General features: G+C 35.9%; 1 protein-coding gene across 1 annotated transcript in view; it reads right to left on the bottom strand.

Moving 5' to 3' along the window:
- Positions 1-18,466, bottom strand: part of PPFIA2 (PTPRF interacting protein alpha 2) — a 643,396-nt gene that overhangs the window by 165,465 nt on the left and 459,465 nt on the right. Inside the window, exon 6 of the mRNA XM_007953155.2 lies at positions 126-242. Coding sequence (XP_007951346.1) covers positions 126-242 — 117 coding nt within the window. The remainder of the gene's footprint in view (positions 1-125; positions 243-18,466) is intronic.

Genomic DNA, 18,466 nt, shown 5'->3' with positions numbered 1-18,466 from the left:
ATCACAATTCTTTAGCAAACAAAGTAAAAAATTTAAATATCTATTGAATGGATTCCCTATATCACATTACTGTCAAATGGCATAAGTAAAAATGTCCATGGAAGAATATGCTGTGTGTACCCTACCTTTTCATGGACTTTCTGACTGGGCTCAATCCCTTCAAGATGTTCTGACTCTGTGGATCCCTCACTGGATACCATTTTCCTTTGAATATGAACATTTTGTTCGCGTAATGCAACAATCTGCAAAATAAAAACATGGTGCCTTTAGAACCTAAAATAGAGCATAAATTAAAAAATAAAATAAAATTTAATGTTAAGAAATAAGGAATACTAAGAAGTGATCAGTACATAAAGAGGAATTTTAATATTATTTCAAAAAGTCATTAAAACTTGGTTTAATATTTGAATATCATTTATAGGAATCATAATATCTATTCTAATAGGCCTTATCTTAGGATTCCTAGTCCAAACTTAATATATATATATATCTGTTGTTGTTGTTTGCCGTCGAGTCGGCCCCGACTCATAGCGACCCCTCCTTGGGTTTCCGAGGCAGTATCACTACGGAAGTAGATTGCCCCATCTTCCTTCCGACAACAACAACAATAGGCCTTATCTTAGGATTCCTAGTCCAGACTTAACTTATATATATATATAGATATCTATCTATATAGATATCTATATATATCTATCTATCTATATATATCTATATATATCAGGGAACAATTCATTCTAGTGAACTTTCTGCTCAATTATACAGATGTGAATGATTCAAGTTAAAAACAGGTTCATAGGCAGTTTTAATATAACTGATGTTAGTAATAATATACAGAGTGAAGAAAAGGGTTTCACTCTTTTGACATTTTTAAAAGAATATATTTTTTATCTATACATTTACACTACCTATGAAATATTTTGAAAATATTTTACATTATATTCATCACAAAATATTTATTTCACAGCAAATTTTATTATATTATCAACTCAGATATTGAGCCAGTAGTCTTTCTAGGGAAAACAATGTCTATATTTAATATATAATAAATACTGAGTAGTATTGTTTTAATTCAACTATGTTGAAATTATGATACAGAATCTATAACATAGACCAATAATCATCAAATACATGAAAGACACCAGATGCACCAAGCTGTGTTCATGAGATCAGCTGATCTTGCATATCAACTCAAGCATCTGTCATACCGTACAACTTCCATACATTTACTGTACAATTTCTTAAAGGCAAATCACCACATAATGAAGACAAACTATGTAAATACTCTTCTTTCTCTTGTGTTCACAAAGCGGTTAGATTCATCTCTTAAAACTTATGTTCTATCATGGCATTCCTTGGCTTGCTATATCACTTCAATATTTTCCCCACTTGTTGCTAGGTGCTGTCAAGTCGGCTCTGACTCACAGCAGCCATGTGTACGACAGAAAGAAATACTGCCCGGTCCTGCACCATCCTCACAATCCTTAATATGCTTGAGTCCATCATTGCCACCCTGCCAATCCATCTCCTTGACAGTCTTCCCTTTTTCTGCTGACCCTCCACTTTACCAAGCATGACATCCTTCTCCAGGGACTGGTCTCTTCTGACAACATGACCAAAGTAGGTGAGTCGAAGTCTGGCCATTCTTGCTTCTAAGAAGCATTCTGGCTAGTGAATGTTTGCAGCTGTTTCTTCCCAACTTAACATACCCTCTGCCATTGAGTCAATTCTGACTCATAATAACCCCCATTGGGTTTCCAAGGCAGTAAGCTTTACAAAAGCAGTCTGCCCTATCTTCCTTCTGCAGAGCTGCTAGTGGGTTTGAACTGCCAACCTTCTGGTTAGCAGTCAAATGCCTTAGGCATTGTGACATAAGAAGCTCCTTCTTCCCAACACAGCATAAATTCACATTTCTTAACAAGTTCTATAATATCCTACATGATTTGATCCTCCAACATACCACCTTCTTTGATGTTGAATTTGATTTTCCTCTTCCTGACCATTGTCCCCAGCTTGAAACATAGCTAACACAATCTCAGTTTTAAAAACTCATCTGAAAACCACTCTTCTGATAGAGTGTACTTAGCTATCAAACACTTGTTATCAACTTGTTATCAGGGTGTTATCAACACATTAAAGTCCTGCTTATTTTTGCATGGGTAACATTCGTTAAAATCTAGTATTTTGTTGCTTTATTTACCTACTTAATTTGTTTATTTATTTGGTAAGCAGAAATTCTAATAATATATCATGGTAAAATAATTTGTAATGAAAGGTTTTATTAAAAAGATTTGCATATGAAGTAGCACATGATATTATTATGTGTGGGATATTTAATAAACGTGTTGAATTAATGATGAATGGAAATGGAAAAACAAAGGATTTAAACACAATTAATTTAGAAAACAAAGGATAAAAATTTAAAATATTCAAGAACTTTCAGAAATATTCCCCTTATGTTAGTTAACATAGATATGTATTATATCAAAGGAACAACAACAATAATGAGTGTTTCTGGTTATATAATTTTAATATTCCATTATTAACACCTTATTTTCCCCATGAAATAATAAATCATTTATATATAATAAAGTTTTGTTATAAATTTGTTAAATAATCCAGCTAGAGCTTAATGCCTGCCAACATTCCATGAAGACAACATCAGACTTAACAGATATGCGAGGACAAACTGTTGCTGCGTAGTCAATTACAATTCAAGGTGACTGAATGTGATGCAGAATAGAACTGTGCTCAGTAGGGTTTTCAATGGCTGTTTTTTCAGCAGTAGATTGCCAGACTTTTATTCTGAGGCACCAAGAAAGTACTGAAAGTCTACTATGTGCCAAATCCTGTGCTAAACTATTTTTATCTGCAATAGATATTATGACTCATGTTTGAGAAGTGATTAAACATAGGTAAAGATGAATTGCTGAGAGAAATTAACTATAAGTTAGCTTTACTTTCTACTTTGTAACACCTTCTTCCATGGCTTTGCACTTGCCTTTGTGTTCTGTCACCTGCTCTGTGGGAGAAAGATGTGGCAGTTGCATCCATAAAGATTACAGCCCTGGAAACCCTAAGGGGCAGTTCTACTCTGTCTTAGAGGGTCATTATGAGTTGGAAATGACTGGACAACATAAAATAACAGAAAAAAGATTGGGAGGAGAGAGGAACATTTTCTCTTCACTTTTCCACCTGGAATTCACCTGGAATCTTTTGTACATCACAAAAGTATGGACTTCTCTGGAGTAATTCACATATATTCAGGTTTGCATACATTTTCAGGGTGTTATCAACACATTGAAAGTCCATTGAATGATGGTCAAGATGGTTGTTCCACAATCATATTAGCTTATGAACTAAGTATGTGTTGAAATTTATTTAAGTGTATCCATTATCCTTTGTTTTTCTTTTTGTAACAGCATCTTATATTTTCATTGCGAAATTTTCCTTCTCTATGGCAAACAAGTAGGCTGTGATTTGAGCCAGGGGAATCAGAATGCTTCCTGAAATGTTTCTGACAGAGCTACAGGGAAAGATGTTCTCTTTCTACTTATGTGATCAGAATGCTCTTAGCCATCAGTTCTTCCTCACTGAGAAAGCATGCATATGGAGCCCTGATGAATCACTTCTACTCCTAATTCTGGAAATTGAAAATTATTTCTATTCTGGCATTTCAGTAACATCATCCAAAATATCTCCCTCTGTGCTCAAATTAGTTTGAATTGGGTTTCTGTCACTTGCAACTAAACTCTCCTTGAAAATAAAGCAGGTGACGCAGGAGGCACCATAATGTATCTAGTATCTACATGGGGATTTTGGAGAATGTGTAAGAATTTATCAGACAGAGAATGGGAGATGTTGCAGGTGTGTAGAAGAACAAGGGCATAAGCACTGATGTTAGACAGCATCATTGTGTCTCTAGTACTGTACATTTAATATCACCGTGGAAAAAGCGTCTGGGAGAAACAAAAGAATTATAAGGGAATAACAAAATGTTTCAACTAAAATCCTAGGTTTTATGGTTGGTCTGGACTCTTATTTGTTCTTTGTGATTTATCATTATGGTAGTTAAGGTGTGTAACAACTTCGCTGGGCCCGGTTTTGAGTGGCTGGGCAGCTGGATATAGTAATCCCCATTATGAGACTGGTAATCAACTCCACAGTGGAATCTACTAGAGCAGCTGAGTAGCAGCATTGGGGATGTGGTCTGTTTCCCATATATAAGAAGAATTATTGAGAAAAATATCCAGCTTTTTGGCACACTTGGACCCTGCATGTGGCCAAGTCTTCATTTAGCAGCTTGCCATGTTTCCTGCTGATCTTGGAACTGTCTCTAGACTTGAACTAATGACCTGTCATGTTGTTTGGTAATCTTGGAACTGTGCCATTTTATTTGTTGACCTTGGGTTGGTCAGCCTCAGCAGTCAGCAGCTGCCTGAGTTAACAGAAGCCTCCAGCATCAGTCGGCGAGGAACAAGAGGCAGAGCTGAAGCCCAAGGTTGAAGGGCCTTCACTCAGCCCCTAGAGGTGGCACTTTGAACTTGGACTTCTAGCCTCCTAAACTGTAAAAGTCCCTGTTTCCTAAGACCATCCTTTGTGGTATTTTCTGTTACAGTAGCACTAGAGAACCACAACAATCATCAATGTTCAGATATATTGGTCTACTGTTTCTAAACTCTCAAACTGATTATATTTCCAAGTCAAACCTCCAAGTTTCATTCTTGTCCTTGCTGTATCATGTTATTTTGGCTCTTATCAGCCTGTAACATGCTCTGATCTTATAAAGCAGACAACTGGTGGCCTTGGTCTTTCAGTCTGGAAAATTCTGTAGCCTTCATTTTGTTTTTCTACCAGACTTTCTCTGGGTTTCTACCCTGTCTTGCAACAAATCCTCTCCTACCTTCTGGTCTTTGGGAAACTGTTTTCCCAAGAAAACACTGAGGAATTTATTTCACAAATATTCCTTAGCCTTGATGATCATCAGGGATTAAAGATACACAATGAAGGAAAAAGGCAAACATTTTCACCCTAATGAAACTCATGTTTTATAGGGAGATAGGCAAAGAACATATAATTTTGAAGGGTGAAAAAGCAAGCACAGGAATAGGATAGGGAATACTGGGTGGTACAACTTTAATAAGAAGAAGGCTATTCTGAGTATGTACAGAATATGGGGGAAGGCATTTCTGGGAAAAGGGTGCAAAAACTGTAAATCATATTGAAAACAAAGGCTTAAGTTCCCTGAAAATGTTTCAAAGATTTCTTCAAATGGTACAAAATGTCTTTCTCAAGAGAGAGGTAAAACAAATCAGTGAAAAGTTGATGTCATATAAGCATAGGGTGGCAGGAAATGCACAGAAATGGGATTCTTGAGAGAAATGTGATTTAGGGGAAAATAAAGTATCTATTTAATATCTTGGCATTCTCATGTTTTGGGACCTTTCAACATCTAAAATGAATTCATTCATTCAGTCAGAAAATATTCATTGATCTTGGTTCAATATATTAAATATTGGCAAAAAAGTCTCTGATAGATAATTTTATCTAATTAAAGGAGACAAAAAAAAAAGGAAGAATACAATAACAACAATAAAATACCAATCATTTATTAAGATCTCTCAATATACTAGATGCTGTGCTCTTGTTAAGGAGCTCTGACGGTACAGTGGTTAAGGCATTCAGGGGCTAACCAAAGATTGGCAGTTTGAACCCATCAGGTGCTCTGTGAGAGAGAGATGAGGCAGTCTGCCTCCTAAAGATTTAAAGCCTTGTAAACGCTATGGGGCCAGTTCCACTCTGTCCTACAGGGTCAGTATGAGTCAGAATCAGCTCTTTGATGGGGATAATGTTTTTGTTGTTGTTGTTTGCTGTTGTTGTTGTATGTAGTGGAGTCGATTCCAACTTATAGACCTTATATGACAAAGTAGAACTGCCCCACAAGGTTTTCTATGCTGCAAACTTTATGGGAGCAGATTTCTAGATCTTTTTTCCTATGGAGAAGTTGGTGGGTTCCAAATGCTGACATTCTAGCTTGCAGCTGAGCACTCTACCATTTCACCACCTGGACTACTACATCTCCCTAAGATGTTGTGTGAGTCATATTATATAAATTTGTTTCTTGAAGACTTGCAACAACCTTTTATTTACACTGTCCTATTCTTTTTCCCCAGGTTCCAGATTCCTCTAAAACAAACAATGGGATAAAGAATTGTGTATAAGTAGTTTATATGAGAAATTGTTTTTAGAAGTATATTTCTTTACAGATTTCTGAAAGGTCTAGGATGAGCCCTACTTCTGCTAGTTTTTACTTACTGGTAATATAACTTTGCATAAGTTGCCTATCTTGTGGTTCATGTTGTTCTTACATAAAATACAGATAATACCCAATTTATATTATATTTACATTGTAAAAGGTGACATATATTAAGCACTCATTATGCAATGACAATGACAACAATAATCTTCACTCACATTTTTGTGGTGTAGTGCTTAAGGCATTTGACTGCTAACCAGAAGGCTGGCAGTTCAAACCCACCAGTCACTCCTTGGAAGAAAGGTTGGGCAATCTACTTCCATAGTGATACTGCCTTGGAAATCCAAGGAGGCATTGCTATGAGTCAGATCCGACTCAATGGCAGTGAGTTTTTTTTTTTTTTTTTTTTGGTTTATTCAAATTTTATGTTCTAGCTTACTCAATGGCTTTCAGTAACACATGGACAAAATGCCATCTTGGCTGTGAGTTCTTACACTCACTGGATATCTTTCCACCTCCTTAAAGGCTTCTTAGACTTCTTTTCTGTCAGATCTTATAGGTCACTGGCTTTAGGATATGTTGTGAGATTATCCCCCACCCAAGGATTAAGATTATATAATCCTTTAGCATTTTTCAGTATTTCATATCATTCAAATTTTCACTCAATATAGCAATTGGCTGATAGTTTTTCTAACTTTTCCTTTTGATAGCAAGTGCCAAGAAACTAGAAACTATATCTGTTTCATTATTTATTCCCATTTCTGAAGACACTATCTGACAAAGAGGAGGTAGTCTAGAAATATTTATGGGAGGTTCAATGACAGCAGACTATATGACTGGAAAAGATCTTTCAGGAGTTATAAGCAAATGGTTAGAAAAGTATAAGAGAATTGATACCTAGAGAGAAAAATCATACATTTACATAGAAAACTATATAACCTGGATGGTTTTTCAAACTCTCATATCACAGGATTCAAGATGAAAAAGAAGGCTTAATTATGGAAGAGTGACATTGTTGATTGTAGGCTTGCTGTTAATAATCACAGCCTAATGTGAGTCAGCAAACAGAGTACAAGCATAGACAACTAAGAAGTAGGTTAGGAGCAAGATCACTTAAGATCAATTTGATGCAAGAAACAAAACATATTTATAAATATGAAGCAGTAGGCAATTTCATTGTGTCTTAGAATATATTATTCATAGATTTGCAAGTATACTGTAGTTTAAGGAGCTCTGGTGGTGTTATGGCTAAAGCATTGGGCTGTTAATCAAAATGTTGGTGGTCCAAACCTACCAGCTTATCTGTGGAAGAAAACTGAGGCAATCTGCTTCTGTAAAGATTTATAGCCTTGGAAACCATGTACAGCAGTTTTAGTCTGACGATAGGGTTGCTATGAGTCAGAATCAACTCGATGGTAGTGGGATCTTATTGTAGTTTACATAATGTAATTCATGGTCATTGAAGAACATGTATTTATTTGCTTTAGATTAGCATGGATTTTCATGAAATGACAAAATATTATCCTGGATTCTAAGGTTATACTGGGATTAATTATCACCAATAGACTTATTAAACTAGAGAAAGAAAAAATATTCAAACTATTTTAATTTTCAGTTGGTTTTCCTTTTTATCTTTCTGAAAATATTAATGCATAGGATTTTTTTTTATCAAATTTAATAAAGAAGAAAGACAAATGAAAAACAAGGGCCTAGAAATTTAAATTCCAATTAGGAGCTCTGGTGGCATAGTGCCTAAGGCATTTGACTGCTAACCAGAAAGCTGGCGATTCAAACCCACCAACCACTCTTCAGAAGGAAGACTGGGCAATAGAGATAACACTTCAGAAACCCAAGGAGGGGTCACTATGAGTCAGAATTGATTCAACAGCAGTGAGTTTTTTTTTGTTGTTGTTTTTTGAGACATCTCGTAGGATGACATCAAGGACATCATACATGAAGAAGAGCAAAGGATCATTAAAAACACAGAGAAGAGAAGAAAAAGATAAAAACGGATGTCAGAAAAGACTTGGAAACTTGTTCTTAAACATAGAGTAGCTAAAGTGAAAGGAAGAAATAATGAAGCAAAAGAGCTGGACATATGTAAAAAGGTGGTTTGAGAAGACAAAGCAAAATATGATAATTAACTCAGAAAAGAGTTTGAGTTAGAAAACCAAAAGGGAAGAACACACTCAGCATTTCTCAAGCTGAAAGAACTGAAGAAAAAAATCAAGTCTTGAGTTGCAATGTTGCAGGATTCTATGGGCAAAAAAAAAAAAAAATGAATGATGAAGAAAGCATCAAAAGAAGACAAAGAATACACAGAGTCATTGAACTAAAAACAACTGGACAATGCTCAACCATTTCAGGAGGCAGCATATGATCAATAACTAAAGGTACTGAAGAAAGAAGTCAAAAGTGCACTGAAGGCACTTAGTAAAGGATGAGGCTCCAGCAACTGAGGGAATACCAACTGAGATGCTTCAACAAACAAATGCAATACTAGAAGTGCTCACTCCTCTTTGTCAAAAAAAATTGGAAGACAGTTACCTGGTCAAAAAACTGCCCAACTTCTAGCTGGAGAGATTCCTATTAAGCCCATTCCAAAGAAAAGTGATCCAACAGAATGCAGCAATTATGTAACAATATTATTAATATAACATGTAAGTAAAATTTTTCTGAAGACAATCCAAAAAACGGTTGCAGCAGAATATCCACAGGGAATTTCCAGTAATTTAAGTTGGATTCATAAGAGGATGTGGAGTGAGGAAAATCATTGCTGATGCAGATGGATCTTAGCCGAAAGCAGAGAATACCAGAGAGATATTTACCTGTGTTTTAGTAACCATGCAAAGGCTTTTGACTGTGTAGCTCATAACAAATTATGGATTTAATTGCAAAGAAGAGGAATTCCAGAACACTTAGTTGGGCTCACGAGGAAACCATACATAGGAGGCTGTTATTCAAACAGAACAAGCGGATATTGCATGCTTTAAAATCAGGAAGGGAGTGTACAAGGGTTGTATTTTTGCACCATACTTATTCCATCTGTATGCTGAGCAAATAATCTGAGAAGACAGACTATATGAAGAAGAACACAGCATCAAGACTGGAGGAAAACTCATTAACAATCTACTATATACAGATGTCACAACATTGCTTGCTGAAAGTGAAGATGACTTGATGCACTTACTGATGAAGTAAGCATTTACCACCTTCAGTATGAATTACACCTCAACATCAAGAAATCACAAATCTTCACAACTGGACCAATAAGCAACATCACGATAAATGGAGAAAAGATTGTCAGGATTTCATTTTACTTTGATCCACAATCAATGCCCACAGAAGCAGCAGTCGAGAAATCAAATAATGTATTACATTGGGCAAATCTTCTTGCGAGTGTAAAAGAGCAAAGATGTCAATTTGAAGACTAAGTTGAGCCTGACTCAAGCCATTGTATTTTCAATTGCCTCATATGCATATAATAGCTGGACAATGAATATGGAATACAGAGGAAGAATTGATGCATCTGAATCATGGTGTTGGAAGAGAATATTGAATAGACCATGTACTGCCAGAAGAACAAACAAGTATGTGTTAGAAGAACAGCCAATATGCTCCTGAGAAGAGAGGATGGTAAGACTTCATGTCATGTGTTTTGGACATGTGATCCAGAGGGATTAATCCCTGGAGTAAGACTTCATGCTTGATAAGGCAGGTCAGGGAAAAAGAGGAAGACCCTCAAAGAGATGGACTGACACAGTATCTACAATAATGGGCTCAAACATAGTTTTGAGATTATGAGGATGGTGGATGACCAGGATGTTTTGTTCTATTGTACATAAGGTTGCCATGAGTTGGAACTGACTTGACTTACCCTAACAACAATTAAAAACAAAACAAAACAGAACAAGTCATTGCCATCGAGTTGATTTGGACTCATAGTGACCCCCTTTGGGTTTCTGAGGCAGTAAATCTTTACAGAAGTAGATTGCCCAGTCTTCTTTGCATGGAGTGGCTGGTGGGTTTGAACAGCAAACCTTCTGGTTAGTAGTCAAATGTCCTAGGCACTATGCCACTAGAGCTCCTTAAACAATAACAACAATAGCAAGCAATAATAATAGATGCCATATGTTGAACATATTTTATATGCCACATATTGTGTAAAGCAATTTACATTAGTTATCTCATTTAGTCTTCCCAATAACCCTAAAAATTGGGCACTATTTTCATTTACATAGGAGGAAAGTAATATAGGAAGTTAGGTGAGGTTACAAAGAAAAAGACACAATAAAGCCAGGTTTTCAATTTTAGATACCTTCAAAAGTTATACTTTTATGCATAATGATTTAACAACTTTTTTAAAGTAATGAAATGATTTATTGAATGTAGATTCAAATATTCATCTAGGTCAGAGTGTAGTTATACAGTCCTTTACCAGGGACATTTACGTCATACCTTGGTAAAACAATTTAAGCACGATAAAATTAAATTATTCCTAGAATCAAAATCCTGCTGTTTACATTATGGTTATGATTTACAACTATTATATGCCATAAATATTTTAGCTTACCTTTAATATTTAATCATTTTTTAAAATTAATCATGTGCCCTTAAAATCTCTCCTGATAATTCTTTAGGGATCCTTATTCTTATGTTTTTAAAGTCTTATTGAAACACATAATATTTTGTGTGTAATAAGAATTTGATTATATTTTTCTTTACAATTTCCACACAGTGCCCACATCTAATAAGTGAAGGTTCTTTTTATCTATTTTTATTTGAAATTCAACGAACAATTCTAAGAGTGAGACTTACAGAAATCTCACTACACTAACACATAATTTGCTCTACAAAGATATTTATTTTAATTCACATTGAATCTCAACTTAGATTACACTGAGATTTCAACATTAAAAAAAACAAAGTAGTAGAACAGCAGGGATTTACAATTTACATAAACAACTCTCCAACCACAATAATTTGCATTTGTGTTGCAGTGTATTAATTAAGAATTGTAAAGACTGAGATGCTCAATCAAACAGAACTAAGGGTCCAAGACAATATCTTATTTCACTTTCCAGATCTGGCTTTTTGGAAATAAAATTTATGAGCATTGTACAAACATATCAATATATCTGTAAAGCAGTTTGTACAAAGGAAGTTGATAAGCATCCTCTAACTTCCTCCACCTTCATGAGTGGTAGACAGAATCGCCATCAGCTGCAGCAGCCCAAAGGTGATCTTATGATGCAGAGGTCAGATGTGCCAACATCCTCCAACCCTTTTGCCGGTTCTAACACCAAACATCCCTCCCAGGACATTCTCTACTTCTCTGCTGGGTTCAATAATTCATTGCAATGACCACACAGAGCTCACAGACAGTACTCACAATAATGGAGTTTATTAGGGAAATAACAGGTTACAATTCAGGATCAGAAACAAGTCAGAATAGTTACTCAATCAGGACAGCTTCTTCTCAGCCATGTCACTGACAAGCTTTTCTCTGGCATTGGCCTCCGCCCCGTGTGGACCAGTGTTACAAAGCTCTTTTATTTTTGCTGATCTGTGCCCAAAGAGGCACCCCACTCTGCCAGGAAGTCTCTGACCCTAAGAAACTCAGCCTTCTTGCTCCATGGCCTAGGAAGCCCCTACTCTGTCTCATGCCAGTATCTTGGTTCTGCTCCATCTTCTGATGCCAGCTTGCTACCATCTCAGCAAAAATGTTACACATTTCTTTCCCTTGTGTCACAGAGGACCAGCACAAGGATCTGGGGTCCAAGGATGTGCTCCACGCCTGCTTTTTCTTCTGTCTTGATGGTAGTGAGATCCCCCTTTTCTGCCTCTGGGGTAAGCTTAGTGGAATGGCAAAAATTGACCAATCCCCACATGAGAGTTCTATACAGCTTATTTCCATGGTCCCACCCCAACAAGGGTGCCATGTACCTTATTTACATTATTAGCAAGGTATCCAGCCTCCTTGGTGGGGCACAAGAACCTTACATTTGCATAGTCCCATCCAGTCATTTGGTGGGAATCACAAAGACTATGGTTAGGAGAGCAATACCAGTAATTCACTGCACCAAAGTTTCTTGTAGCCTATGCAGTTTGGTCAGTTGGCATGTAACTTTCATTTTAAATGATTTTAGTGAGCATGAATAGACTGAAAATTTGTGAAATTGACCCATTCCAATGAATGATCAACTTGTTTTGAAAAGAGTATCATAAGTTAACATTATGGGAATTTGTCTTCATTCAGTAAAAAGAAAAAACAAAGGAATAGACTGAAAATTTGTGAAATTGACCCATTCCAATGAATGATCAACTTGTTTTGAAAAGAGTATCATAAGTTAACATTATGGGAATTTGTCTTCATTCAGTAAAAAGAAAAAACAAAGTCTTTGAACTAATCACTTAATGAGTGATTCGATTTATTCTAATGAATGATCAAACTTCTTGAGTGTTGTAAACACAGGTTCACTTCGTGGTTATTTAGAATTGTTACTGGTGCATTGTTTCCATTCAGTCAACAAATATTTACTGCATGAATGTATACTGAAAAAACCAACCAAACTCACTGCCATCAAGTCATTTCCAACTCATAGGTTTCCAAGGCTGTAAATCTTTATGGAAGTGGATCACCCAGTCTTCCATCCGTGGAGCAGCTGGTGGGTTTGAATTGCTGACCTTCCAGTTAGCAGTCAAGTCCCTTATCCACTACCTACCAGTGCTTATCCTTATTCCTTTATTTGTTACCTCCCTCCAGTTGGCTGACTGTACCTCCCAACTCCCAATAAATAAATTTTTTGGTCACTAAAATTGGAATGCATATTATCAGTAACTTTCTGATATTCTTTTGGTGGAAAATACAGCATAGGATAGTACATCAAATTTGTATATTTCCAAATTTTATGTATAAACACATTTGGCCTATATCTGTAGACACAAGGATATCTTGTCTTTCCACAGAATCCATGCTTAAGTAAGTTCTATGTATAAAAAAAGAAAATCCTTTTCAAGATAATATTAAAGAACTTTTAAGATCATACCTAAAACAAAAATTGGAAAACAAAACTATTATAATTTAGTTTTCAATTAAAGATTAAAAATTTCCAATACTCCAATAGCAATAAAGTTTCAAATGTATGCTTGGGTAGATTTTTCTTTTTTCGATGGGCATGTGTGTAATATTAATTTTCAACATAGTTCTTGATATGTTTTTCTAGTAAGACAACTCTCCATCTAGTTCTCTTCTGTTCAAGACAATAGTTTTATTGCATTGTTGAAACTTGATTATTCTTTTTCATTCTGCCACTTAAACATGTTTCTAGTGTTTGAACTAATTATAAAATTAAATACTGGCATTTTTGTTAGTGATATATAAAATGATACAAAAAATATAATGTAAACTAAGTTGGATAGAAGGATTAGTGAACATTGTTAAGGAACAGGCCTACTGTGATAGTGAGTTCATGAGCTAAGAGTGGTACCAAAGGAAGAAAAGTAATAAAAGTGATCCCAGAAGTTGTTAATATGGGAAAGCACAAGAAGTTTATCCAGATAGAAAGCAAAATGAAGTCCTAAACAATTTTCCAAAAATATCGTGGTAGAAGAACATATTCTGAATAAATTATTTTTGTCATTGCAAGAAATTAAGCCTTGAAATAAAATATCACTGATGCTTATAATAAGCAAAATAAATGTAGAGGATTAAAGTAAAAAGAAAATGACACTGAGAAGTGAAACACCAAGTGTAAAACAATTAGCATAATTTAGCACTGAGTTCTAAGAATGATGACAATAATTTAGTTGAAAGTTAATTTCATTAAGAAAATAGGTTATAGTATCCATCACCCAGGAAGATGGCATTGAAAATGATATTACCCTCCCAAAAGAAGTCAACAGAACCATATCTAAAAACATGAACTATGTGTCTCACAATGAAAACAGCAAATAGAATTTAAGAAAGGTATTGATTACCACAAATTGCCTCCTGACACAGAATGGAGTCTCTCTTCATCCATGCTTCCAATAACCAAGTTACTCTATGTCCCTTATCCTCTAAAATTTGAGGTATCAAAATATGCCAAGTTTGGCTTGACCTTCGGTTAAGGGCAGAAGGGACAACTGATGGTGTATTCAACTTCTGCCCTCTTTCTTTGCCCTCTACTGCCCTCCCCACTAGGAAAAAAAAAAGACTGATTGATACTGAGAGGAAAGCAAACTGCATAGTTTGTTGTTGTCCTCGAGTTCATTCCAACTCGTGCACTGTATTTTTACGCAAATAACATGTGGTATACAACTTCTGCAAACCGTACAACCTCAGCACTATGCACTGTGCATATTATATGCATGTGCATATTATTTATGTGGGTGCATTGTAAGCAAAAAGAAGTTTGGTTTATTTACTTTTTTGTATACCAAAAAGTATCACAATGTTTGAACGGGGAGTGATCATAAAAAATACTAATGATCAATCTACTAATGATAAACCACATTTTTGTATTCCATCTATTCAAGTGTGGTCCATCTGCTGTCAGTAATTTTTTGTGCATGTAGAATAAACATTCTGCTTTCAAACAGAAAATATACTATATTTCCATTACCAAAATATCTGAATATTTAAAATATCATATTAAAATTAATCTCTCTGAAGATGGGCTTACTGACATCTCTATTCCCATCAGTAGTCTGAGGCTTCACCTCCTCAGTCTGATATGGCTAATACCGTGCATTTTAAGTATGCACAATTTTTTTCTTTTTTTTTTCAGTCAGGGCAACATTGGCAAAATTACAGTCTGTGTCTTGGAACTATTCTTTTTAGTGCTCTTATGGTAAGGAAAAGAGTCAAGGCAAAGAAAAGGTTTTCAAAGTGCTTGAAAAGTACTTGAAAAAGTATAGAAGGCAGCTCTCAGAGGAAACAATATCCTTTAGTCATTCTTGCATTTGAAAAAGCAAGGAAGGCAATGAAAAGGATTTATCCTTTTAGTTTCTTCCTTAGAAATAACAAAGGGAACATGCTAAACCCATTATTCTGAACAATTCTTTTAAAAATAATCAATTTGCTTGGGTTCTACAGGTAATAATCATGTATTATATTCATCTGCATGCATTTCAACTAGATTTTTCATGAGATTTTTTAAATGTGTATATACCACAAAATGTCAGTATGAGAAAGGACTAGAACTTACATGGTCTTTATACCCATATTTTTATGGGTTTTAAAAAAAAAAAGGAAAGTCTAAAGGGAATATATGATAAACCTCTTTCTGTCCCCAACAAATTGCCACTTAGTCACACTGCAGCCAGAATATTCCACCTCTCTGGGTTTCAGCTTGAGCATTTTTAAAGGAATTGGATAGGATTGTGACTAACACAAAAATGTTTGATGCTGTCAGGTTGGTTCTGACTCATAGGCACACTACACAGAAGAAAATGAAACACTGCCTGGTCCTGTGCCGTCCTCACAATCCTTGCCATATTTGAGCCCATCATTGCAGCCACTGTGTCAATTCATCTCATTGAGAGTCTTCCCTTTTTTGCTAACCCTCCACTTTACCCAGCATGATATCCTTCTCTAGGGACTGGTCCCATGTAACAACATGGCCAAAGTATGAGAAACAGTCTAGCTATTTTCGCTTCAGTAAAACATTCAGGCTGTACTTCCTCCAAGACAATTTCATTCTTCTAGCAGTCCATGGTAGCTTCAATATTCTTTACCAACCCCACAATTCTAAAGCATCAATTCTTCTTTGGTCTTATTCACTGTCTGGCTCTCACATACATTAGTGGCTATTGAAAATACCATGAGTTTGGTCAGGCACATCTTAGTCTTGAAAGTGACTTCTTTGCTTTTCAACACTTTAAAGACGTCTTTTGCAGCAAATTTGCCCAATGCAATTGCTAAAAAGTCAAGGAGGCCACATCTTCAGACCTCCTCTAACTGCACAAGAGGAAGACAGAAGCACTATCAGTAACCCAAGGCCTATTCCTGCAAGGCCAGACATGCTGCCTCCCTCCAGCCCTTTTACCAACCGCTCCTTCACCAGCACCCACCACCTTTCTGCTGGGTTCGATAATTCAACTGAAGTGGCCACACAGAACTCACAGATTATGGAGTTTATTAGGGAAGCACCAGGCTACAATTCAAGTTCAGGAAAAACGCTCAGTCTCTCTCAGCCTACCATCTCTCAGTCTCTCTCCCAACAATGCGTGTCTCTTACCTCTCTTTCCCAGCAGTGCATGTGTCTCAGGAGCACGTGTCTCTTTGGGCAGCACGTCCTCCTCAGCCAGCAGTCATAGAGACTTCTGTCTCTAGGAGGCCTCCTTTTGAGTCTGGCAGAATGGTCAAACTAACCAACCATAACGTCAGAATTCAAAGAACCTGAGAGAGAGCAGAACTTCCCAGAACATTACTTTGTGCTGCTCACAACAGAAATACCCCAGGTGGATGATTTTAACCATCAGGAGCTCCTCACTGTTTACAAAGGCAAAGACTTATGGCTAGAAAAGCCATCCAGGTAATTTACTATACCGCAGCAATACAGGGTCTGATTTCTTGACTGCTTCTTTCATGGGTGTTGATTGTGGAACCAAGTAAAATGAAATCTTTGACAACTTCAAACTTTTCTCCATTTATCAAGATGTTGCTTATTGGTCCAGTTGTGAGAATTTTTGTTATATGTTGAAGTGTAAACCATACTGAAAATTGTAGTCTTTGATCTTCATCAGTAAACGCTTCAAGTGTTCCTCATTTTCAGCAAGCAAAGTTGTGTTGCCTGCATATCGCATGTTGTTAATGAGACTCCCTTTGATCCTGATGCAATTATCATCTTCATATAATCTGGCTTCTCTGATTATGTGCTCAACATACTGATCAAACAACTATGGTGAAAGGATACAACACTAACACAAACTTTTCTGGACTTTAAACCATGCAATATTCCCTTCTTTGGTTTGAATGACTGCCTCTTGATCTATACACAGGTTCTTCATGAGCACAATTAAGTGCTATGAAATTCTCATTCTTTGTAGTAATACCCATAGTTTGTTATGATCCACAAAGTCAAATGCCTTTGTGTAGTCAATAGAACAATGGTAAACATCTCTCTGGGATTCTCTGCTTTCAGTCAAGGTCCATCTGACATCAGCAATGATATCTCTCATTCCATGCCCTCTTCTGAATCCTGCTTTAATTTCTTGCAGTGCCCTGTTTATGTATTGTTGCAACTGTTTATGAATTACTTTTAGCAAAACTTCACTTGCATGTGGTATTAATCATATTGTTCGATGACTAGAATTGTTGAAAGATAATTGGGCACCTTGGTTAGAGAACATTAGACTAGGGGTTTATTATGAGGGGTCATAGTGGACAGACAGGGCATAGTTATCATACTTCCAACACCTAGTAGGACAAGGTGACTCAGGGTTGGATGTTGGCTCAATCATGTATGAGATGTACATTAGAGTTTATAGGAAAATCAGGTTACTGTTTGGATATCTATAGCCAAAAACTCAGACCAGAACAGAAGTTGGTCTAAATATATTTAAATCCACAGCATCATCTTGAAGTAAATGTAGGATTTGGTCCTACCACACAGGTGCTTCCACTTTGAGCTTAAAGCTTTGTGTTTGATACCTGAAATAACATTGTAAGCATTTTAGTTCACCTATAAAGGCCAAATTACTGGAGAAACTTAGTCATACTTTCCAAACTATGTCTCTTAAAGTCTAATTAGCCTTGGACAGAATGCTTCTGAAGATGTTAGTAACTTATGTTAATGTTATGTTAATGTCACTAATGTAAATTGATTAATTACAAGAAAACATTTATAACTTACATATATTTTAATCACCCCTTCATAAGATAAGCTCTAGTCTCTAAAATATTTCTCATTAGTGGAGTAAGAATCATCATCATCATCTTGATCTTCATCATCTTGAAATAATTTTGATATTTTTCCCTTATTGAGTAAACATGACATATATTTTGCTAGATTTTTTACTTATATGGTCTCATTTAATTATTACAGACTTATGAGGCAGGTATTAATCTCACTCATATCTTACAGATAAACATTCATAGGCTTAAAAATGATAATTGATTTATTTGAAATTATATAGTTTGTAAATGTGAGACTTGGGAGTCAAACCTCTACCTGTCTACTTCAAAGTACAGACTGTTTCCCCACTATATCCCATTGTAGTTTTCAA

The sequence above is a fragment of the Orycteropus afer genome, unplaced genomic scaffold (assembly GCF_000298275.1).
Source record: "Orycteropus afer afer isolate SDZICR_OR568_19922 unplaced genomic scaffold, OryAfe1.0 scaffold00375, whole genome shotgun sequence".
In the NCBI taxonomy this organism is placed as follows: Eukaryota; Metazoa; Chordata; class Mammalia; order Tubulidentata; family Orycteropodidae; genus Orycteropus; species Orycteropus afer.
The sequence above is the reverse complement of the archived record's forward strand: the minus strand, read 5'-3'. Positions and strand labels throughout refer to the sequence as shown.